Raw genomic sequence first — 27072 nt, forward strand, 5'->3', positions numbered from 1 at the left:
TCATAAAAACGGACTCTTCACAAAATATTTTAACTTAAAAACGGACCCTTCACAAAATGATTTTTCTTTTAATCGGGCCCTTCCCAAATTTGTTTATCTTCATTATTGTTTTGTTAATCGAATAAACCCTTCCCAGGGCAGAAAACAAGAAAGACGGATGTAAACGAATTAAGTTTTGTCTTCGGCAGACGATTCTTCCATTATTCGTCCGAAATGAATATTCTGCGTTCAGCAGTATAGGCTAAATACCAAATATTTGTATGTTGCATCTCTAATTTAGAAGCAGCAATTGCTGTTTATTTTTGAAAATTTAATTTTTTTTAATTATAATTTTACAGTGCCGAGCATAATCTTGTATCTATTTACAATTTAAAAACTCATTGAAAAAGTTTTTTGCAATAATCGGACCCTATTTGCACAAATTCATAAAAGCGGACCCTGGTTAAAAGAATGTAATTTTTTCACAATTTCACGAAAACCGGACCTTTCACAAAATGTCTGGACAGACCCCTGAAGATTATAAATTTTGATTTTTTCCAATACACATAGATCTATTACAAGAATTAAATTTTACTCAACAGAAATCACCCACTTATTATTCACATAATATTAAGCACAATACAAATGAACAATGAAATACAAGTTATTAAAATAAAATTACTTATACTTTAATCACCCCAACAAACTCAATTTTATTCCTACAAGTGTACATAAATAATATTAATTCATCAAATAAGAGTTTGAACTTACTGACAATTTCATTTTTCATATCTGTTTAATATTTTTGAAAATACTATTTAACTGATTAAATAGCATTTACTTAACTAATAATTCATCATTAAATATAAATTAAAGTAAACAATTGGCTAAATAAATTTTTTTTGTTGGTATTTATTGAAATTTTTACATTTACAAAAAATTTATTCAAGTTTATTACTTAAGATTTAAAGAAAAACTTAGTTGAACTAATTTTTACATTTGATATAGCAAATATATAACTTTGCGAGAAACAGATTTCACTGAATGATGAGTAAAAAAATTGCCATAAAATAAATAGAGGATTTTTATATGAGAAATTATAATAAATAATAGAAATATTGTTTTTAAATCTATGTGGCTGCTTACAATTACCACTAATGCTAAACATATCTTCTAGCTGAGTCTTTTTTAAGACTGATGTAAGATTCCCCATGTTTTGGCAGTGAAAAAAAAATGTTCAATAAGAGTTTACTCTTTATTCTAAAAAGATTTTTCTTCGATTTTAAGGAATCCTGTGAGGATGCATTCTTTGAAGATTTTCTTGTTTACATCAAAAATATACAAGTTAACATTATAGAGTAGAAGATCGAGAGGTAGAAAAAATTAACATACCTGTACCATGGACAATGAGCACAAAGATAGCCATTTCTTTGAACTGCCTTCAATGTAAAAGGATATTCATAACCTAAACTGTCATCACTAGAAGCATAAGAATAAATTATTTCAGGTTTTCATGAATTTATTTAATAAAAAACTGTCTGTTTTATGGTTAGTCTGAATACAAGTTAGCGCATCTCAAGCGATTAGGTATACATAGTTTGAAGGACAAGTCACTGGTTACTTTATTTTCATTAAAAAAATTCATAAAAAGTATTAACATAAATGCAAATGTTCTCAATTGTTTATAAATGATAGCATACAATAAATATGGCACAAGCAAATACAGAATGGTCTAAAAGACGAAATGAGATTGACACTTATAAATGAAAATCTACTAAAACAAAAAGTAATTTACTCTTACCAATCTTGTGCATGGTTTGATACTGCAGTTTCAGAGGGAGGCAATGGAGACACTAGTCGAGCAACTTGTGTCCACACTGCTTGGTATAGGTCTTGATTTGTAGTCATTTCGTGACACGGAAGAATTAGAGGAAGTCCAAACAAGGTGGGTCGACACTTTTGACTTGAAAGAAAATATACATCTTGCCTTATCTGTAAAGGATTTGGCATGATTTTCAAAAGAATATTCATACACAACTTTCACAGAAAAACTCTAAGGTAAATTTGAAAGTATACACAGCATATCAGTTAAAAACACATGCTAATAAAATTGGTGAACAAAACACATTAATAAAAGAATAAAAAATAAAAATTAATAAACATCAGTACAAAATCTCTATTACTCCTTGAAGAATTTACTACCGCAAGCAATCAAACACACACAATATCCAGTTGCTTCAAATTTTTATCTTTTGCAGATTTTTGCCCTGATTTTTTAAGCTCTAAATTCCCTGAGATTTTCAGTTTTTCACTAAGCAGTATGAGCCCTCTTAACATGTTAAAATAGAAAAATTACTTCAGTAAAGGTATTAATTTTTTTTTTAAAGTTCAAATAAGAGTTTTAAGAGCAGCATAGAGATAAAAAATAGGTATAATAAAAAACCTCTTAAATGAATAAGCTCATATTTCATGAAATTTTCTCTAAAATTTAAGAGTTTTGATAACAATAATATTATTTAATATTCTTTTATAAAGTTCAAAACAATGTTAGAGAAGAAAGGAAGTTTTTTTATTTATTTATTAACAGATTAAGCTCTTACAACTTGATCAATGTCTTTGAAAGTTTAGAAAAGTAGTTGAGTTTTTACCATTTTTCTATGATAACCAACAACAAAATTCTTTTGATAGAAATCAGAATTGAATTCTCCAGTTGATGAATTGCTAACCATACTAGATGACATATTTGATGTATAATTTGGAGCACCCCCTAAAATCCAAGGACCCTGAGACTGTTGAACAGGTGGACTGTTCATCTGAAAATGATATAATAATTAGCATTTATATATCAAAATGAGTGGAAACATTATGCAATCAAAGGAATAGGACCAGTTTTTTTTAAAATGCTATATAAACTGTTGCAACATGCTTTCATTTTAGAAATACATGTTTAATATGGAATAGAATACAATAATACTAAAAATATAACTATATACATATTAGTAAGACAGAAAGCAAAGAAGTCATTATAACTGAAATGTTTTAGAATGATTTCTAGGTGAAGTAGAACTATAATGTTTTCTTTATTTCTAAGAATAAATTGGCACATTTTTTTTTCAAGTTACAAAAATTGTTTGATTATGGAAATTTAGTAAAAAAGGAATGAAATGCGGAAAAATGTAAGTAAAATGTGGACGAAAATAAAAAAAAAGTTGACACTGGGAGGAGGGAGTGTGCTCTGTGTAATACTGCGATATATAAAAACATAACTTCCAACTACGCCATGAGATATTTATTTTATATTAAAAGTGGCAAGAGCATTTAGCGACATTTAAATTGTTCTTAAATATAATTTACAAACATCTTTGACCACTACTATATTAAAGAAAATTAAGCAATATATAAGGTTTAACAATCAACATTTTAAATGAATTGCCGGTCAATCATTTTAAATTAAAACAGAAGCTAACTTTCACCTCAGTATACTTTGATAGATAATTGATAATAGTTTTAGTCACTTTGACTGTTTTATTTAACAAATCAAACTTAAATTTAATTTTTTTGGCCGCATCGATTGCATGCACTTTGTGCTCTTCTATCGAAATAAATTAATCTGCAATGCACGACGGAAAAAGGACACGAGTAAACGAAAAGAAATATGTGCACAGACAAACATACAGGGATGAGAGTAGTCAGAAAGTAAAAAAGAGGAAATCCAAGAATATATATATCAGGGGTCTGTCCAGGCCGAATTTACTACCGTTTAGCAGTACCTTCACAAAACGGTAGTTTCACAAATTCAACTTTAGGAAAAACGGTATTTTCACAAAATACTTTTTCTTAAAATTTTATTTTTGTCTCCCTTAAGAAACGATAAATCTATATTTTTACCATGTTTTAGTGTTGACTTTTTAATATAATTTTTCACAGATTATGTCAAAATTTTCACAAAATAGGTACTTTTAAGAAAAACTTAGACAGACCCCTGTATGTATATATATATATATATATATATATTTGTAAATTTTATGTATTTCTTTGCATTTCAGCATACAAATCCACTGTACAAGGAAGTGGAAACCACCTACCAGAATCCAGCCTACGGTGGAGGAGCACAATTTCATTTAACAGAACTTNACTCTACATCGAATTTAAAAAATGCGAAAATACAAATCATGATGCGTAATTTTTAGGTCACTATGCATAATTCTTAAATCGCACGCATATTACAACCGCGAAAATGAATCACGACATTGGATTTTAAGCTCGCGTGAATACGAATTGCTATATAGGGTTTTAAAAGCTCATAAGTACAAATCGCGATATTGGTTTTTTTAAATCTCGTAAATAAGAATCGCAATTAACAATATTTAAATCGCCTGAATAAGAATTGTAACGTTCAACTTTTAAATCAGGTAAATATGAAAATCGATGTTTGATAATAAAATCGCGGTTTTAAAAATGCATAAATACAAAACACAATATTGGATTTTTAAATCTCGTAAATAAGAATCATAATGTATGATATTTAAATAGCGTTAATAAGAATTGCAATGTGAAACTTTTAAATCAGGTAAATACAAAAATCGATGATTGATATTAAAATCGTGTGAATAAAAATCAAGATATTTGCAGTCTGGACTCTAAAAGGCTTGTTTGTATTGTTTTTGTTTAGACATAATAAATAAAAATTTACAAGATTAATTGAATGAGCAAATAAATATTTTCACCGCAAATCCACCTCTATTTTTTATTCTTTTTTTTCTTGTTTGTTTTCACGCCAGAATACAAGAAGCAGCGACATCTCAATTACGAAAATACGAGCTATTCCGCCGAAGGATAAAAAATACGGAAAATCTTACTTCCTGTGCGTGAAATTGGAAAAAATAGCTAATATAAGTAAAAATGCGGAAGGGTTAGAAGCTAGGATGTAGTTTGAATTTTCTGTTTATCTTTGAAAATCGTAAATAAATATAATTATTTCACTTCAACGATTGAATTTTTTTAAAAAAAGCGAGATATTTATAAAAAAGCTGAAATTCGAAACAAAACAAATCTCATCCCTGTATAAAGGTCAACCAGTTTTATCCCAAGGAAATGATTTTTAGAGAAACTTCAGAGGGAGGTGTAAGNTATTAAAAGTGGCAAGAGCATTTAGCGACATTTAAATTGTTCTTAAATATAATTTACAAACATCTTTGACCACTACTATATTAAAGAAAATTAAGCAATATATAAGGTTTAACAATCAACATTTTAAATGAATTGCCGGTCAATCATTTTAAATTAAAACAGAAGCTAACTTTCACCTCAGTATACTTTGATAGATAATTGATAACAGTTTTAGTCACTTTGACTGCTTTATTTAACAAATCAAACTTAAATTGAATTTTTTCGGCAGCATCGATTGCATGCACTTTGTGCTCTTCTATCGAAATAAATTAATCTTGCAATGCACGACAGAAAAAGGACACAAGTAAACGAAAAGAAATATGTGCACAGACAAACATACAGGGATGTAAAAAAGAGGAAATCCAAGAATATATATATATATATAAACAAAAATTTGACAAAAAAAGTGCGATTTTTAAACTTGCAAACCATGTGATTATAAATCCCAATATGAGGCTTTTAAATGACGTGAATATGAAACTCTACATCGAGTTTAAAAAATGGATTAAAAAATTGGATTAAAAAATGGATTAAAAAATTGGATTTTAAGCTCGCGTGAATACAAATTGCTACATAGGGTTTTAAAAGCTCATAAGTACAAATCACGATATTGTTTTTTTTTAAATCTCGTAAATAAGAATCGCAATCAACAATATTTAAATCGCCTGAATAAGAATTGCGATGTTCAACTTTTAAATCAGGTAAATATGAAAATCGATGTTTGATAATAAAAGCGCGGTTTTAAAAATGCATAAATACAAAACATGATATTGGATTTTTAAATCTCGTAAATAGGAATCATAATGTATGATATTTAAATAGCGTTAATAAGAAGTGCAATGCGAAACTTTTAAATCAGGTAAATACAAAAATCGATGATTGATATTAAAATCGTGTGAATAAAAATCGAGATATTTGCAGTCTGGATTTGGGATCTCTAATAGGCTTGTTTGTATTGTTTTTGTTTAGACATAACAAATAAAAATTTACAAGATTAATTGAATGAGCAAATAAATATTTTCACCGCAAATCCACCTCTATTTTTTCNTTTTTCTTTTTTTTTTTTTTTTTTCACGCCAGAATACAAGAAGCAGCGACATCTGAATTATGAAAATACGAGCTATTCCGCCGACGGATAAAAAATACGGAAAATCTTATTTCCTGTGCGTGGAATTGGAAAAAATAGCTAATATAAGTAAAAATGTGGAAGGGTTAGAAGCTAGGACGTAGTTTGAATTTTCTGTTTATCTTTGAAAATCGCAAATAAATATAATTATTTCACTTCAACGACTGAATTTTTTAAAAAAAGCGGGATATTTATAAAAAAGCTGAAATTCGAGACAAAACAAATGTTATCCCTGGATAAAGGTCAACCAATTTTATCCCAAGGAAATGATTTTTAGAGAAACTTCAGAGGGAGGAATAAGGACTGCAATGATTTCGCTCCGTGGAAAATTAAATTCCTCATAAAATATTTTAACTTGTGCAAAAAAAAAAAATTTCAGCGGAAATTAAAGGGAAAATTGGAAAAATCTGAAAAACAAGCGAAAATCCGCGAATCCGCAGAAGAATCTCATCACTGAAACATAGAAACAGTCAAAAATAAGAATTAGTGGAATCGAGAAAATTATCACTTACGGATGCGCAAATTCGACATGCGTCACACCGAAGGAGGAAAACCCCAGATCAAATATTGACAGCCGAAACGAAAATGCTTAGAACTCATGACCAAATACCTCGTTCTTTCCGCTTGACAGCGGTTGTCGCGGCATCTATGCACGTGTCGAAACTCTACCCATTTTCTCCTGATAATCACTCTCTCTCAGAAAACTACTGCACGGAAAAAAAACTTCGTTACAAGTACGGATCGAGTATCGTTCGGGCTGCTTGAGTTTCTGCGGTTATGGGGGTCCAGTAAAAATTACACACCCCAAAAAATTATGTTTTTGGAGCATTGTCAAAAATTTTAAAAATTGGGAGGGGAAAAGCGGATTTCTGCTTTTCACGGAAGTCTTTCATCCCTGAAATATGAAGATTTAAAAATTAGGACGATATATTTTACTAATATATTATTAACGAAAAGAAGCTTAATGCACTTTCTTTTTAAAATTTTGATTGTGAATCAATGACAAATTTCGGAAATCAAACTTTAATTCGAAAGATAGAAAGGTGGTCTTGACATGCTTTTGCATGCACTATGCAACACTTATATGAATCAACATTTGTCATTTTTATGCAAAAAAATAATATTAAGAAATGCCAAAGTTTTAAAATATTATTTAAATCAAAATAGCTTAAAAAAAAGTGCTCCATAGTTCGGGGACCAATTACTTTAATTGCAAAGGAAACAAAATAAATTTTTTTAAATTATTATCTCAGTAAAAGAGGACATAAATTATAAGCAGCTTCGCAATAAACAAGGTCATACTAAAGAGAACTATTAAGTTTAAAATTAACATTTTCTTCAGGTTGTAATTAAAATCTAAAAATTTGTCAAAGCTAAAAAAGTCCAATTTAGTAACTTCTTTCACAAAATATTATTTTTTTTCATAATGAAAAAGTGATTTAAAAATATAAGAGACACTTATTTGAACTCACCTGAGAATTTGTGCTATCACTGTCAGAATCTCCAACAGAAAATATAGATTTTCCTGGACCATCACCACATTCTCGTTCATTGCTAATTTTGTAGGCATCCCCATTCAAGGTGACGGCAGGAGCTTTCTTGAGAATGGGTGAAGGAAATACTTTAGAGGAAGAATCTAGATAAAAAATGGCAATTCTTTACTTTTAAAATCAAACTTATCATGGTTACATATTAAGTACTCACACAATCGATAAAAAATATGCTTACCATTAATTAATACTGTATAACTAAAAAAACAATATTACCTGACAAAGGCATTCTTTGGATTTGAGTCAAAGTATGTGTTTCTCTAGTTGGCCTTGCTTCTTCTTCCATGACATAATCTTGTTGAAAGTAAAGCTCATAAGCATAAAAGCTACTACCACCCACGATTCTGATTCGATTATCATCTAATGGTATACTCTAAAAAGTAATTTAAATTAAATATTGAGAAAAAAAAGACAAGTTTGAAATCCATACTTTGACCCTCCAAGCATTGAATCCCTGGGTAAAATTGTACAGAAATTTTCCAGCAATGCACTCAGTCAATAGCATGGAGAAACCAGTTTTTGATACAGGAAAAAAAAAAATTTGGAACTCAGAGGATTAAAAATATTGTTGAAAAAAGAAAGAATTTCAAAGTAAACTTAAGTTCCTAATGTTAAAAACATTAATATTTTGTAGCAGAAATAAATATCCTGAAATGCAATATAAGATATTTGTATTGAAAATGTATGAGTTTTACATAATAAAAATGATGTGCAAATAAAGAAATAATTGTTTAATAAGTTATTTATTTTTAATAATTTTTAAACTGAAAAGTTATTAATATCTCTTTCTCTCAAAAAAAAAAGGAATCAATGATATTTACAGAAACTTTAAAAAAGCTTATGCAGGATAGCACATTTAAGTTAAAGAAAATATAGAATTCTCTAAATAATATAAACAAAATCGTGTTTTTACAGAATCGGTCATTCAACTGCAAAATAAATCAAAATTTAAACATATTCTGCACTAATCAAATTAAATTAACATCAAATTCTTAAAAAATAGCATTCAAAAGAAAAAAATTTAAAATATTAATGCAAAATAAAATCATACACATACAGCCCTTTAATGAGCAAAAGTGTATTTCACTAAATTAAAAGCTCTAAAAATATTTTATTTTTTTAAAAAAATAAATACTTTTCCCACTATGATGCATTTAGTATAGGATTACTCAAAGCATGCTTCGGTAACACAAGTATGATAAAAAAAAAGAAAGTGCTCTAAATAGTTAAACTGTATCATTTGACATCACTTGGAATTTGTGCTAAGTTCTTGGTTACACAAACTAAAATTATGTGAAAAATAAAGTTTTCAGGGTTCCAAAAACCTCGGTTATTAAGAAAAAACCCAGCCCATATGGGTTTTTTCATGAAAAAAAAACTCAATTTTGCTCAGGGATAAGGGGAATTTATTAGGTTTTTTTCATAAAAAGACTCTTCAGAAGATAAAGAGTTTTTTTCAAGTATATTCTACATGCATACTTACATATATACTAAATATAAATATTGCTTGATTATTACCAAAAGTATTAATAAAAGAAATGGTAAACTATTTTAGTTATTTTTATGCCTTCTAAATGTATAATGAATTGCACAACGATGAAGTTACAAAAATAATTCTTTGTAAAATATAATAAATTGTGTGATATGATTTAATTAAAAATGAGCACCTAATTTATTTTTAAGTAAACGAATGGAATTTCCAGAAACATTGTATACATTCATGAAGTGAAATTCACATATCTTTTTGCTGCATACGGTATGCTCATGTGCAATTTTTCAATGTATGAATCTTTTATGTCTTACAATGTACAAAATAATATCCAATTTTATCTTTATTGCACATTTTGCTTTTGAAATGAAAAATAATAAAATTTAAACATTTGTTTAAGCATTCCCAGTATATAATTTAGGATTTTAATGGACATGCAGTAATGCTGCCTAAATTTAATAATTATGCGATGATGAGCATATCTCTTAAGAAATAATTATATGTTCACTACACAATTTAATCTTTCGTTTGTAATTAACAAAATTTTTATTAAATAAAATATTAGCAAAGAAAAATAAGATTCATAAATATTAAATAAAAAACATCTTTGATACTCAGTAAAATGTAAAATATCAACTTAATCTCAAATCTTATGGCAATCTTGTTGAACTAAAAATATATCTTTTTATTGAAATATTTAAACACAACAGAAACTATTTCTGCTTTTAAGTCAATAAGCGATTTCACAGTTTGAACTGAACTAATCAAAAACAGTTAAGTAATTAGATGAGATGTTTTGGTTTTCAACTGATGCTCTAAATTATGGTTTTGTGCCAAGTACTATGTTCTATATATATTGTATAATAAATAAATACAAAAAGATCATAATCATGATGATAACATTAATTTCAGTTTTTTCGATTTGAGTATTATAAAAGAAGAAAATATCTGCTTTGTTGATTTATACGATAAAAGAAATGAATTTAATTTTAATATTAATAAACTAATTACTTGGAATTCTAATGTTTCTAAGAACATCTCTTTAAATACCATTTTTAATCAAATGAACAGAATTAAAAGAATATGTAGTAATGCTTATTTATCCAAAAAGTATTTGACACACTCCTTCAAAATTTGATAAAAAACAATGGATACCAAACTAAAGTAATTAAATTCTATATTAAATCATTGAGTTAATTGTATATTATTGTAAATAAATTTACTAAAAAACTTCTTTGTTAATTTATATAATTTTTGCCATGTGCAAATCTATTTCGGGCAAATCCGTTGCTAAAATTATGTGCAAAACAGGCAATTCATGTTTCTTTCTCTTTTCTATTTTATTTTATTCTTTTCTTATATAAAGGTTAATTTTCTACAATTATTAATTGTCAATTTCTTTAAATTATCCAATGTAATATTACCTTACGCACATCCATTTTCGGGCTCATCCTTGGTAACTAACAAATGAAGCGCACTTCAGTACTGCAGTAAGAACGCACTATAATACAAAACCCCTCTATTTACACTTTTACCTCAATTTGCACTTTTGTTTTCATATTTTGTAATCTGGCAATCTTGTTATGAAAATATTTTAAATCATTCTTGAAAAATTTCCCGTTCATGTAAGTTCATTTGAATTCGCTACNCTACCGACCAGGCTATCCCGGCCCTACAATTATTAATTGTCAATTTCTTTAAATTATCCAGTATAATATTACCTTACGCACATCCATTTTCGGACTCATCCTTGGTAACTAACAAATGAAGCGCACTTCAGTACTGCAGTAAGAACGCACTATAATACAAAACCCCTCTATTTACACTTTTACCTCAATTTGCGCTTTTGTTTTCATATTTTGTAATCGGGCAATCTTGTTATGAAAAATTTCCCGTTCATGTAAGTTCATTTGAATTCGCTACTCGCTTTATAGATTTTGCTTTATGTTTTATTCTGTTTTTTCTTTACATTTTATTTTCTGATTTTATGTGATATTTCTACTTAATGCGTTCTATTTTATTTGTTGTAAATTTTTTTTCAGTACTCCTTACATTATTGTATTGACATATTTTGCTTTGGCTATGCTGATACAATATTAGAAAGCACTCCTTTTTGCGGATATAATTATGTGAGCTGATGAAAAGATTATATCTTTTATTTTTCCAGATTTTTATTATTATTTTTTTCTTTTTCCCTTTTTTTTCATTGTTCTGTAATATTTTTCATGTTTTCTGTACATTTTGAACTTATTTATATATATGCAAAAGGTTCAGTAGATGGAAACAGGTCCAGGTACAGTTAATGAGGTCGAGTTTACAACAGAAATTTTAATATAAAATGGGACTTTTTTGGTCTAATCTTTTAAAACACCCATTAAAAACAATTTTTTTTTAATGAAAATTTATTTCGCATTCTTTGTCCAAAAACATGTTCATCATGGAAAAATTGGACGCATGTATACCTATTGATGTATTTGAACAAACTCTGTAGGGTTCACAATCAATATAAATTATATAATGTGTATGCATATCACACATAATTTGTATGCATGTTGCACAGAATGGTAATACAGTACAGAACCTCATATCCGGAAATCAGAAAACCGGAACGAAATTCGATACATTTTCCCGCCATTTTTTAAAAATATAGTTTTATTCCCCTCATAGATTTTAGGATTTTTCTTTCTTTTTCAAAAGATGTTTACTTTACCATCATTTCAAGAATAATCATTAGTTCCCTACACTGTCAAGAGAAGTAAGAGTCTTGTACAAAATATCATCAACCATTCCCTTCCTCACCCCTGACATAGTAGTTTCTTTTCAATCATAGCTCAGTGAGAAAGGGTGACTCATTGAACACCTGTTTTCTTATCATCTGGTCTTTAAGCAGGGGGAGTCATCATGTCTGTTGATTGCTTAGTTGTTTCTGAATCTTGTTATTTCCTACTTTTTCTTATTTTTTAAAAAATTATCTGTCATTTCTGCTATTCCCCCTTTGAACATAGTGACAGCCAAAGAAAGGGGGGAAATGATTCAAGGTCAAGTACAGTATAGGACCCAAAATCCAGCACTCATGGGACCGACAAAATTCTGTATTTCGGAATTTGATGAATTTCGGATCTCTTCCGGAAATTCCAATATGACGCCCACATATTACGAAACTTCAATTATGCTGTTAATTTCAGAAAAATAAATAAATTTAGCAAAGTTTCTATTGTAGATTCAGATGGGGTGAATTTCATACTGTCCTATCATAAGAAATTTCAATAATTAAAATAATATATTTCCTTAATTAAAATAATAATCTAAATAATATAATCAAGAAGAAATAATTCAAGATGAAATAATCCGAATCCTCCTAAAAAGAAATAATCATTTCTTCTTTGGCACGAGGTTTTTTCTTTTACGTAACATTTTGTTTTAACGTTCAAAGACGCTCACGTTTCTAAAAAAAAAGAAAAATATAAGCTAACAAGGAAGTACAAAAAAAAGTAACAATAAATGCTAAGAAACTAACAATGAATAGTTACAAAAAAGAAGCAAACAACTAATAATGAAAAAAAAATTAGTTAACAAGTAACAAAAAAAGTGACAGTTAATAACTAATAGAAAGATAAATAAATCGAATAAAAAAAGCAACAAAATGTATAGAATTCATTTTGTACACCACATGGTAGTTTCAATGTCAACAGGGTGTGGCCAATTTATGGTCAAACAGGAGAGGGAAATGTGGGGACAAACCAGTAAAGCACTTGAACAGCTGTCAAGATTGATTGATCAGTTTCTTGGAACTTGCATTTCTTTATTTTGTTCATTGGAAATGCAGATGTTTTTACTTTTCAATTTCACTTTATTTTAAACTGCTTTAGGAACAGATGTTTTATTTGACAAAGAATATTTTTTTTCATGCTTTATTTTATTTTTAAAAGATAAAATATTGTTACTTACTTCAAGAGAAAAAAATTCCAAATAAAAAGAGAATATGACTGATTTTTTTTTCTCTTTCTCAAAAATTTCTTTAAAAAAAATAGAAGGTCGGATTAAGTGCCGAATTTCGGGTCCTGCCGCCGGATTAGGGGTCCCATACTGTATTGCAACTGTGACCATTTTTCAATCCATTCAATTTGAATGGGGTGTGAGGAGGGGGCAGAGCTTGGTAGAACAAAAATTCTTTTTATTATGTCAGTTTCTGTGTCTGCTTGCCAATTTATGTTTAACTGGAGTAGAGGAGAAATAAAATCACTCAGCTTAATGAGGAATAAGATTGTGATATGCGTGTTTTTCCTTCTGATTTTGATTAATGTTTTAGCGAAATGTTGAAACCCAAGTTAAATTCTTCTAGATAGTAATTGCGTGCCAGAATTACGTTAATAATGTGGCAGAACGTTAGAGAGCTTTCCGCAGAAAGATTTTTCTTTTGGGAAGTAAAAAATTTTAAGTTTCTTTTCTGCAGAAATTTTCAAAAGATATTTTTTTCATCCAGAATTATATTCAAACGATGTCTTTCTAGCGCATAAGAGGAGGGAAAAGAAATGCTTGCGATTTTTCTCTTCTCATTTGAGAATAATGAAGAAAAAAATTTTCTTTTTCTTTTCTCCATAAATTTTTGAAAGATTTTTTTTTCCCATCCAGAATTTTATTCAAACGATGGCCTTCTTGCGCAGCGCATAGGAGGGGAAAGAAATGCTCACAATTTTTCTTTTCTCATTTGTGAATAATTAAGTAAAAAATTGAGTTCTTTTTTTTCTCCTGAAATTTTTGAAGGACTATTTTTTTCCCCCATCCAAAATTATATTCGAACGATGTCTGTCTCGAGCATATGAGGTAAAAGAAACACTCGCGATTTTTCTCTTCTCATTTGAGAATAATAAAAAATAAAGAATATTGAAGTAAAAAAAATCGTTTTTCTTTTCTCCAGAAATTTTTGATAGATTTTTTTTCCATCCAGAATTACATTCAAACGTTGTAAATGTTTGTGATTTTTCCAATTTCATAACGAAGTAAAAAATGGAGAGGATGGTTTTGTCCTGACACAGACAACGACGAAATAGAAAAAAGCGGCAAAAGATGGAGCCCATCTCCCCCCATTTTTTTTCTTCTTCCAATTTACCTTTTTTGTTCATTTTATATTAAGCCTGTATATATTTTTATTTCATTATTTTTTTTCCTTTTTATCTTATTAAGCTTATGTGTATTACTTTATCGCTTTTTCTTCTTTTTAAAATTATTTCTAAAAAAATTTTTTTTAAGGAGGGTTTGACAATAAAAAAACGGCGTTTTGTAGCGATTCCGTAAACCGGAAAAATCAGTTATCCGGAATAGCGATGGTCCCGATTGTTCAAGATAATAGGTTCTCTACTGTATATTATAATTTAGCAATATTTTCCTTTTAACCGTGCACTTTATCTTTTTATGTATTCAAGTCATTTGTTCATAATTTTGTTTGCAAAAATCAGATTGCTGAAATATGTTTCATATTAATTTTGCTTAATGTAACATTAATTCATATAATTTTGTATAAAAAGTTATAAGACATTTATTTGATTATAACATGAATGTGTCATTGAATTACATAAACTTAAAGACAAGGAATTCTACCTTAAAAGTTGCTTCTGACACTTCAGTCACGAGCAATTGCTGAGGGTTTAAATTACAAAGTTTCCCCAACTGTTGCTTAAGAGCAGTATATTTGTCATCATGATTGAGCTGAAGACCATATTTCACTGGTTTGCTACCATCCAAACGTATCACTAAAGTTGAAACATTAGAATGAGAATTCTATTTGCTTTTCAATAATCATTATAATGTTACGATGAAAAATAAAATAAACTTCAATATATCAATAAAAAATATTATAAAAATATTAAAAGTAAATGTTTATTTTCAAATGCAAAAGAGATCATCATTTGAAAGCTAATTTGTCAGAAAATAGAGCACCATTAAAAATAATGAAAAATAGGAAATTTCTGCATTTTTAAAAACTTTGTAGCAATTGGGATCAGGGAAATGTCTAAAAAATAATAAGCTTTCAGTATATTTTATGCAATAAAAAGCAAACTTTGTACTTCTAACGATAAATTTAAGTTCTAATACTGATTACATTTTACTCATGGAATTAATTGAAATAAAGGGATGATATAAAAACATTAAGTCTCTGAAGTTATTACCTTTGTATTTCTAGAAATTTACAATAAAGAAAAAATAGAGGGTGTATACTTCAGGTTTTGTATAAGGAAAAAACAGTACATATTAAAGAAATACAAATAAAGCAAAATACAGTTTAAGCCTCACAAAAAAAATTTTTTGACCAAAATCCTCCCAAAGTGGAGATAAGGGAAGTAAAGTTGGGTATCAATTCGATTATACGATTTAAATCACTGGTTTGAATAACTTCATAATGAGTTATTTGAATAACATAATTTGTGATTTGATTCAAATAGTGATCGAATCACTTTATTCTACAAAGATCGGAATCATATGACTTTAATTACTTGATTCACAACATAGAATCCAAATAATTTTATTCGAATCCTTCATCCAAATCATTAGACTTGCATCACTGATCTGAATAATTTAATTCGAACGACTGTTCGGAATCTCTTGACTTGAATCTGTAATCAAAAGCACATGATTCGAATCAGTGGTTTGAGTCACCCGATTCGAATTTGGCCCTTTCACAGAGCTATTTTGGCGCACACCGAGTGTTTCACTGTAATTTGTCTTATGTCCCACTTTTGATTAAAAAAAAATTATTGCATAGTCACAAACTTATTACAGACATGCTAAGAGTAGAAATGCAAATATTTTTGAACATAAAATGTGATATTAGAACAATCAAAGGCGAAAGTATAGCATAAGAACAAAAAAAAAGTTTAGTATATGAAAAATTAAAGACGAAAAGTACTAAACATCCTATTTTTTAGAAACAGCACTTTCAGAAGAAAGAAAAACAAAACAATTGAAACAGGAAACAATAAAATCTTATCTAAATTAATGCAGAGCCTATAGTCTGTTGATCAGCCCCCTTCTCGGAATTTAATATTCTTAAAAGTTGAGAGGCAGTAAAAAGAGTAACAATAATTTATATACTAATAAGATCACACCTTCTTCCGACAACAGATATTCCCGGCATTCTAAATAATTCCGGACAACTTTAGCTCTTGAGCAACACCCATGTAGTCTAGTGTTCATTTTATTTTTTTAATGTTATTCTTTTTTACAAAATAGGTAGTGCTTATGACTACTATCCAAGTGTAACCCTGCAACCTAGTAATTTTGAGCCCAACACAAAACAAGAGAGCTCCGATATCAAACTAGCTTTTAAGGAGAACTTTTTGATTAAAGTAATCCGCATTTGTATTAGATGATGAGGAAAACCATGAAAACCTCCAGTGGTTAGCCCAACAATAAGGGAATTCTAATCCAAAATCTGTCTGCCACTGAGGATATTTTAAGTCAGCACTGTGGTCGATCCTTGTTAAGCTATTATTGGCACACATAGTAATGCTAAATTAATTGTGATTATAGGAAAATAATGTACTTATACAGCTACTAATGGCTTTCTACCTCTACAAAAGTATAATTATTTTGAATTTCATACGTTAGAGCATTACGTTTCAATTAAAGTAAATTTCCGCCTTTTCTGTCCTTCAAATTAGTGAGGAAAAATCTTTTTTTTTTCACAGAAGACATTGCACATTAGCCCTTCAATTGTGATTACGCGATCAATATATTAAAAAATAAATTTATTTAAAAGGTCAATTTTCGAAAAGCCATATTTTAGGATTTTCGAGGGTATCTTTATTGTTTATATTATTTAAGTTTTGATCTTTATGATACAGTGTTATAATTACAAACGAGTTTTGAACTTCATATATCATTTTTGATGCATTCTATTTAATCCATCATTTCTGATTTGAGTAAACCCTTTTTAGCGTGCTTAATTTGCAATTCATTTTTTCCTTTTTACTGCTATCAATAGTTTTCATGGTTAGTTACAAATGCTTTCTAGAATTTTGATGTTTTTAATTTGATATTATGACTCAAGGATTTCAAATTTAAATGTTCACTTTTTGAAGTGCTCAATTCGTGAGGATTAAAACCCTTTCTTATTTTTTTTTTCTTTTCACATTCCGTTATTTTTAATTCGATGTTACGACGATACGCAAGTTTAAGCAATACATTTTCGACAAACTTGATTTGTGACAATTTCATCATATAGTTTATTATGACTTTATAATTTTTCAGCAGCTATCTATCAGTTTTTCAAATTTCGATGTTTTCAATATGTTATTACTACACAAAACTTTCTAATTTGATTTAACACTTTTTAACACACTCCGTTCGTAATGATTCAGTTGAAAATACACACTTTTCAGCCATTTCCACATGGTTTTTATTCTTATGACACACAAATTTAGCATTTGAATTCGATCTCTTTTGAATCTGTTTTTGACATGCTTGATTTGAAACTACTCCATCGTGAATCTACGTTGTTTGCTGATCCCTTTTCTGTAGTTATTGTTTTCGGGAGACGTGACCAGTAGACATCATGTAGTCTGAAAATCCTTAAAATGACGAGTCTATAATCATGGGAATACAAATCACAGTGTTTGATTTTTAAATTGTGTGAATACGAATTTTAATGTTTGGTTTTAAAATTGCAAATACGGATCACACGATATTTGATTTTAAAATCGCCTTAAAACGAATCACGCCGCTCGATTTTTTAAATCATCTGAATTGTGATATTTAATTTTTAAAAGATGTGAATGTTAAACTCAATGCATAACTTCTGAATCACGTAAATTGTTATTTGACATTAAAATTGCGCGAATATGAATCGCAGTATTGGATTTCAAAAATGTATTAATACAATCATAATACTTTTAATCGTGTGAATACCAGTTGCCTCATATGATTATTTAGCCCCGAGAATATGAATCTAGACATTTGATTTTTAAATCACCAAAATTTGAATCTTAACGTCTAATTTTAGAATTAAGGGATTTGAGAAATGATAATTGATTTTTTTAAATTGTGTGGATATTCCTGTTAATTTCACAAAATTCTGCTCTTGTAACTGTGTACGGCCCATATTTCTAACTCAAGACGTGGATGGAAGCTTGTTTGGTCAATATTTGAATTAAACTATTGCTGGGAGCATGTTCGGTACAGAAAAATTTAAATCTCTATTGACACCAAAAGTCAATTATTAGTAATGTTTCTTAATTTATAAAAACTTGATGAGCAGTTTGTTAGAAAAGAATGACAGTTTGTTAGACCAAACGCTTCCTAAAAACCAAAAATTTTGAGGAAAAGAATAATTAAAAGCATCTGTAAAAAAAAACTATTACATACCAACTATTTCTAGATGTATACAGGATTCCATTGGAAGGGGCAAAGACAGGTAGTTAAAAGGATCAAAGCGAACACTCGTATGACCACACACTTTGCAAGTGACAGTAGATTGCAATTGCCCATGAAATAAGTCCACAATAATTGATTGTTCTCGGCGAACATGATTTTCCCATGCCTCAAAAGCAACTTCTTCATCAGGTCTCCCGTCACTGTCTTTCAGACCTGAGTAAGGCTTTTCATGAACTCTAAAATTAAAAAAAAAAAAAAGATTTATTGAAAAAATACCTTTCTTTTATCAAAACATACTCAAAAACTCAGTGAAAACAACTGAACAGAGAAGATTTTTTTTTGCAATAAAAAAACTAACAAAGCAAATAAAACTAAACATGGCCAAAATATCATATGATATAAGAGCAGTATATTAGTAAACAAGAATAATTGCAGCCTATATATTAAATAAGGGAACTGATCCCTTGTCCAGTACAGCAGCTGATCAGTCTGAGAAAAACATTTCTAATAGGGTGTGTGAGTGCCTCTAGCAGCTACACAACTTTTGCGTCAGCATTTCATACCATTTAGCAAAGTCCTCATCAATCTCTATGGCAATCACACCAACTCTTACACCAAGGCATCGTTGAACTTATAGATTATTAGAGCTGGTCGAGTTGCAATTTAAGGGCGTTCCATACCTGTTCGAACGAATTAAGGTCATGAGCCACTCCAATCATTGAATATTTTTCGATTGGAGATCTTTGCGAACGGGCATTATCATCCATAAAGATGAAATTTGGCCCGCATGCTAAGCGAAAAAGTCTCACATAGGGTAGAAAGATTTTGCCCTCGTACTGAGAACCTGCCAGTACCGTTCAAATTGGAGCTTATCAAGAAAGAAAACCAGCTCACGATCCTCCTCTGTTCTCAGCAGCATGATAACTGTCCTTTTTGTGGTTCACAGTCAAAGGGATGAAGACTACAGACTATCAGGCGTACAAGTCACCTGAATTAAGTCACTAGGCAACTATTATATGTGAAATGGATATTCCTGTTGCATTATACAGTTTGTGTCACCGTCATGGATCTGTCTCTTTGGCTTAAAGTCTCAAATAAATATCTTGAGCTGGAGTTGTTTTCCTTTTGCGACCTTGATCAGATAGGGGACTGCTGTTCTTGTCTCAGTGAACCGTTTCCACAGAGTTGACAACACATCTCTCAAAGCCCTGAGGTCCTTAGAACAAATAATCTGCGATTGGCACACCTCAAGTCGTCCGACTATCCAACATCTTGTGGCATCCCCTAGACAATGACGGCGGATCGTACTAATGAAGGGTAAACAAAGAACTTCAAAAAACATAGATTGTGCTCAGCTATTATTTAAAAATGTCCTTACGCTACAAGCTATGGCAAGCAAATGAGGTTTCATACCCAAACGCGATCACAGCACCACTGGCTTATGACATCGCAGGCTACATTACATGGTAGAGGTGTCCGCGAAGAGCTTAACAATCATCTGATATTTTATTTAAATATAGCCATGACTTTTTTAAAAAAAGAGAAACGTTTCTCCCTTTAATTGTTTTCATATTTTTGGAGAATCAGTAAAACTTACTCATGAAACTGTACTGGCAAGAAACAAGCTACACTGAACATCCATAAGTTAAATCAATTGGATATTATGTAGAAGAAGAAAAATTTCAGATTTAAAATCAGCTGCTTAATGATATCAGAATCAGTTTAATGGCAAGCAACAATATATTTTTTTAATGAGCTGTACAAACTATATATTTAACAAAAAAGCTAAGGTGAATCCCCAAAAGTATATTAAACTGAAAACTGCTTTCACATTTGAAATCTGGAACCTTATCTGTATCAGTTCACAAATTGTATGCATTTAACATGACATATAACATATATTACCAGTAAATTAGGGAAAATATACTAAAATAGAACTGTTAGAAAAACCGTGTTCATATTTTATACCAATTTTAAATATCGCATCAGAAAACTATCGGTTGTGTATTTTTAATCTTTTTATAGAATTGTACAGCCTTGAGCTTATAGTGAGTTTTTCTACAGAAACATAATTTAAAAAAAATTTTATAGCAAATATTTGCAATTTATTTCCTTAAATCAGTTAAGATAAAAGTTTTTGCTTAGCTTTTAATAACCAGTAACCAGGATAAAAATAAAACATTAAAGCAATAAAAATTCATGGTTATAAAAATCAATTCATAAAAAAATTTTTAAAAGATTTTTAGTCATATGATGAAAAAAAACATTTTTTTTAAAAGGTAGTAGAACATTGTTTTTGATAATTTTTCTACCTTAATTAAATTTAAGAATTTTCAAATTCTTTTTATACAATAGATAATATTTATATCCATAAGAAGCAAATGAAACAAGATATATTTTTTTCTAAAACTAAAATACATAGAAATTTTTTCTTCCTACATTCAATATATTCCAGTTTTGTTAAAAAGATCTGAAGTAATATTTATAACAGTATGGTAAGGTTAAAGAAGGATGTCTAAAATTTATTTTTTAAAAAAACATGTCATACATTTTTTGAAATTCATAGTTTTTCACAAATGTCACAATGTATCCTATAAAATTAGCTAAATCAAATCAAATAAAAAAAACTCTTGATTGTGTGCTTATTATGAAGTGGTTGTAACAATAAATTATTAGGTCTAACAAAGCAAATGAAAAAAAAAATGACAGATTGAAATGCATACCTATTTAAATCTNAAAATTCTGGAAGGGGAGTAATGTGGCGTAACTACCACTACAAATATTAAATACCAAATCAATAGTATATAAGACATGTTAACTTGAATCCATCACGAGGTACCTTTTGATAGATGAAGGTTGACGTAGTCAGAAATAAACTTCCCCACATTGGTGACCTTCGGACGTGATATGAACTTGCTAACGTGATGGATGATCCACAATAAACAGTTGATTTGCTTAATATAACTGATCAAAAAGAAAAAAAAAAAAAATCCGGTGAAGTAAATAAAGTCTCCCGGTTAATAAATAATAATGAGCGAAATGCTAGAAAAAAAAATAAAAAAGTAGCGAAAAGCTATAAAAAATTGATAGAAAAAAAAAATAGCGAAAAGCTATATATAAAAAAAAAATAACGAGCAAAATGCTTGGAAGAAAAAAATAAATATAATGAGCAAAAATTGAAGTTTATAAAATAAACAGCATGAATCAACTAGTGGAATTCATTCATCGAATTCTATCACAGATACAATTCTGGAAGGGGAGTAATGTGGCGTAACTACCACTACAAATATTAAATACCAAATCAATAGTATATAAGACATGTTAACTAGAATCCATCACGAGGTACCTTTTGATAGATGAAGGTTGACGTAGTCAGAAATAAACTTCCCCACATACATTTTTTTAAATTCATAGTTTTTCACAAATGTCACAATGTATCCTATAAAATTAGCTAAATCAAATCAAATAAAAATAAAAAAACTCTTGATTGTGTGCTTATTAATGAAGTGGTTGTAACAATAAATTATTAGGTCTAACAAAGCAAATGAAAAAAAAAATGACAGATTGAAATGCATACCTATTTAAATCTTCATGAAGTCCATCAATTAGAAAAGCCAATAATTCTTGTGAATCATGTTGCTGAAAACCATTAAAACGTGGTGCATATTTCCCAATTGTAAGCTGTATTGGAAAAACAGATAAAATTAAATAATATATGCTGTTATCCTTAAACAATTTCTATAGATAAAATATAAGTATTATATCACTGCTGTAATTACAGTTAAAAATTCAAATTTTTCCGCTTCGTCCTATTGGATAAACATGACATACTGTTAGAAAAGAGTTTCAAAACAGACTTATCCTGCATTCATCAGGATTTTAATTGGCCAGGAAAAAGAAATGGATTAAATATAGAAAAATGCATTAAATATGATAATATATTTCATAAAATGTAGGTAACTTAAAATTGAAGATGGAAACACAATTAAGCAATTAAGGTTTTGATAACTTTCTCTACTCACTAGAAATTTCTTATTACAATCTAAAATGTTGCACAATTGAATAAGATTTCCTTTATTAACACTGCTAAATGGTTTGATACAAATGAAATATACCATAACAGAAACGTTTAATACAGAAACAATAGATTATTAAAAATACTGGGAAAAAAGACACTATTTCAACTAAAATTGAATTACCCTCAGTTTTAAAGGAGCTATTGTTCGAGAAGTACCACTCCATAAATCTTGAACAAGATCCCCATAGCGTTTTGCAATATGGCCTTTCATTCCATGCTGATTTATCCTGTAAAATAATTATCAAGTTTTAAATTATCTGTCAAATCTATTAAGTGATATAATCCCTAAAGTAAATGGTGTTTTTATTCAATTTCTTTATTGAAAAAGTAGGATTTTTTCTATTAACAGAATTATCTTTGTCTTTTTGCAATATTTAACCGTTTGGGTGGTCGGGCATACTCTGATAGCAATTCTGAATAAGTTAATAGTTGATAAATACTAAATTTTGGAATTAACATAAAAATTAAAAAATTACAAAAATTGAATTTTTTATGCAGACATCTTTTAAAATTTCCCTACAATGCGTATAACTTGATTTCGTTTAATTACTTTTTCAAAGATTTCGTTTAATTACTTTTTCAAATAACACCAGATTTTTTTTACAAGTTAATGTAGGAAATGCACGTTTAAATATTTATTAAATAATACCCAACAAAATTACAAAATAATAATAATATCCAACAAAATTAATTTTATAAGTTCAGTACTCTGCTTCAACTTGTGTAATTTAGGATCCACTTACATGACAAAATGAATTCAGCATAAATTAATAACATAATTCAGCATAATTTATTTTCGTTTCAACACTTCAAAAAGGACTAAAAAAATACTGAAACATAAAAATTCAAGAAATTAAAATATCATTACATAGTTTATAAAATGTCTTGCATCATTTTTTTTTTTAAAGTTAGGAAGAATCATTAAATAACAAACTAGAAGGCATAATTTTTTTTAAATACTTTAATATCCTCATATTTTACTGTATCTTTTTAATAAAAGGAATAATATAGATCACATAATTTCAAAATGAAATTTAGGTCAAATGTTTCAAATTTATAAAACTCCAGTTAAATAGACTAATACAGGCATGAAAGTGGTCGAAAATAAAAAAAGCTGAACTTTTACAACGTAGGAGGAGGGGGGGGGAGTGTTCTATGTAATACTGTGATATCGAGAATATATATATATACAGTAAAACCTCATTAAGTCGTCACCCGGATAAGTCGTCTCTCCGCTTAAGTCGTCGTTTTCCTATGGTCCCGACTAACCCTCTCTTACCCGTCATCGAATTTAATTCTACTCCGTATAACTCGTCACCCCAAAAAATGGCAAACCTATCTTTTTTCGCACTTTTGTATACAGTTCTGTTATCTTTTCAGACCCGCCCGTCTCACTTTAAGTATCTCGGGGAATTTTTGACCACCCTAAAAGTTCGCTCTACAGCTGTGAGCATTCCTTTCTTTTTAGGGGATTTGGATTCTGGGAATTTTGCAAGCCAATCGTTCAAAGTTCTCACTTTTTGCTCCGACTCAGTCGAGTGTAGACATTTTCTTTATTGTACGTACTTCAGTGGGACTTCATTTCATAGCGAGTAAGCCCCGCTATAAGGGCCATTTTTTTGCTTACAAAATTGTGATTTGATTACGTTTCAAAATGCCGGGAAAATGAAAACTTACCTCGTTATCTCTTAAAAAAAAGGACTTAATTGCAGTTTTTGAAAAGTCAAATGTTTCGAAAACAGCTTTTGCCAAAGAACACAATACTCCGAGAGCTACTTTAAGTGATATTCTATCATCAAAGCAAACTATTGAAGAAGCAGACTGCAAAGACAATAGAAAGAGAATGAGGAAATCAAAGTTTGACGAGATCGAGGAGATTTCAGTTTAATGGTTAAAGCATGCAAAGATCGCAAAATGTGCCTATTTCTTTAGTCATTCTTAAAGAAAAAGCGATGGAAATTGCTAAGGAGTTGAACATAGAAGATTTCCATTGCAGCAATGGTTGGCTGGAGCGCTTCAAAGACAGAAATTGTCTTTCTTTAAAAACGATTTGTGGGGAAGCCGCAGCTGTTGATGGTGATGCTATATGGAGGAATAGTGTTCTCAAGGACATTTTATCCAGGTTTGATGCCTCGAATGTTTTCAATCTAGATGAAACGGGCTTATTTTATCATCTTTTGCCTGATAAAACTCTATTGTTTAAGAGAGAAAAATGCACCACTGGAAAAGCCAGCAAGCAAAGTCTAACACTTTCGCTGGGAGCGAATATGAAGGGAAATGAAAAGCTTAAACCACTAGTGATAGGCAAGAGCAAAAGGCCACGCTGTTTTAAAAACGTTAAACCTCTACCAGTTGAATATGAAGCAAATTCAAATGTATGGATGACTACAACGATTTGGGAACGGCATATCCGTAAATTGGATTCCCAGTTTTGGCGCCAAAAGAGAAAAGTTGCCCTTATTGTCGATAATTGCACAGTCCATAGTCAGCCCGAAAGCTTAAAAGCTATTGAAATCGTTTTTCATCCTCCAAATGTTACTGCACTTTTTCAGCCATTAGATCAAGGGATAATTCGGGACTTCAAAAGAAAGTACAAAAAAATGCTAGTAAAGGACCTGATAAAAGCATTGGATAAAAATGAAAAGTTTGAAGTTTCCGTTTTAGACGCGATCAATTATGTGCATAGAAGTTGGAGCTCAGTTTCTTCGCAAACTGTTTTTAATTGCTTCAGACACGCGGGATTTGTAGCCAATGCAGAATCCGAAGACATCCTCTGTGAAGAAGTCGATCCCGAGCCCTTAGAAAATTTGCTGCAAGTTGTTAATGAAAAAGGTTGCAGTGTCAATGACGTAAATGCATTTGTCGATACTGACAATGACATCGCTATTTGTTCACAAGCGACTGTAAAGGATTTAACTTCAGAATTTTTAGATGAAAAACAACACAGTTCCAGCGAGGATAGTTATGATGAGAATTCGGGTGGAATTCTGCCGAGCAAGACTGAAACATTAGAAGCTTTAGAGAAAGTTAGACAATATTTAACATCAATTGAAGGCACAACAGAGGAAGAATTCAAGGCGCTGATGATATTGGAAAAGGTTAATAGCAATCAACAATTCCTGCATCAATCCACTATGTTATGCTATTTTAATGCTCAGAAATAAAAGAAAAAGTGGTAACTATACAAAAGTATTTGTATTCCTTTTCTACACATTTATTTGCATGTGTATTACATTCTAAAAATCTAATTTTTTTCAATGAATCCTACTGCAGTCCATTAAAAAACTTCAATGCTTTTTTTAAAAAAAAATTTCTAACTCCGCTTAAGTCGTCGACAATGTTCGGTCCCTTGAGTGACGACTTAACGAAGTTTTACTGTATATAAAAGCAACTCTACCGGGAGATTTTAATTTAGTATTTAAAGTTTTTGTTTAGTATTTAAAGTGACAGAAGCATTTAGACAATGAAATTTAAAATTTTCTTAAAATATAATTTTAAAATTTTGATCATTACTATATTAAAGAAAATTAAGCAATTATAGGAAGTTGCAGCTTAATTATCATTTTAAATTAATTACCGGTCAATCATTTTAAATTAAAACAGACGCCAACTTTCACCTTAATATCTTCTGATAGATTGTTACTAACAATTTTAGTCACTTTGACTGAAACTTGAATTTATTTTTGTCGGTAGCATCGACTGTATGCGCTTTGTGTTCGCCTTTTAGATTTACTACTATCGTTTAAATACATTCATGTTACTCATAGCTGCTAATCACGTGAATAAAAATCGCGATGTTGGATTTTAAAATCACGTGAATAAAAATCGCGATGTTGGATTTTAAAATCGTGTGAATATGAATCATAATATAGGATTTTAAAATCCCGTGAATATGAATCACAATGTTGGATTTTAAAATCGCGTAAATGTGAATCGCGATGTTGGATTTTAAAATTGCGTGAATAATGTTGGAAAATTTAAACAAATAGATTCCTTTTTGCTGTGTCACTTCCTGTGGGAAGTTGGGTCACTTCCTGTTATCTCAGCTAGAAGGAAGTGGGTGTTTCTGTTTTTAGTTAGTTATATCTTTGCTTTGGTTAGAGGATGTTTCTTCTCTTATGTTATGTTTAGAAAGAGCTATGTGATGTTAAAGAGTTATGTTTAGTTTATTTGAATGTAGTTTTTCTTACTTTATATTTAAAGATTTATATTCAATAAATATAGTTGTACCTTTTCCATGAAGTGAATTTTTGAGTAGTAATAGATGTCTTCAATATATTATACTTAGTAAGCTGGCTCCTATTTTTCAACA

At 29.6% G+C, this 27072-nt stretch overlaps 1 protein-coding gene across 2 annotated transcripts in view; it reads right to left on the reverse strand.

Annotated features, from left to right (window-relative positions):
* Positions 1-27072, reverse strand: part of LOC107451889 (Ubiquitin specific protease 32) — a 103400-nt gene that overhangs the window by 20885 nt on the left and 55443 nt on the right. For both annotated transcript variants that reach the window (XM_043050113.2, XM_043050112.2), the window contains 9 exons: positions 22882-22987; positions 22260-22363; positions 18674-18918; positions 14912-15063; positions 8041-8197; positions 7747-7910; positions 2628-2792; positions 1781-1971; positions 1372-1458 (listed from right to left, as the gene is read on the reverse strand). In XM_043050113.2, coding sequence (XP_042906047.1) covers positions 1372-1458; positions 1781-1971; positions 2628-2792; positions 7747-7910; positions 8041-8197; positions 14912-15063; positions 18674-18918; positions 22260-22363; positions 22882-22987 — 1371 coding nt within the window. The remainder of the gene's footprint in view (positions 1-1371; positions 1459-1780; positions 1972-2627; positions 2793-7746; positions 7911-8040; positions 8198-14911; positions 15064-18673; positions 18919-22259; positions 22364-22881; positions 22988-27072) is intronic.

This window comes from Parasteatoda tepidariorum, chromosome 2 (assembly GCF_043381705.1).
Source record: "Parasteatoda tepidariorum isolate YZ-2023 chromosome 2, CAS_Ptep_4.0, whole genome shotgun sequence".
Lineage (NCBI taxonomy): Eukaryota > Metazoa > Arthropoda > Arachnida > Araneae > Theridiidae > Parasteatoda > Parasteatoda tepidariorum.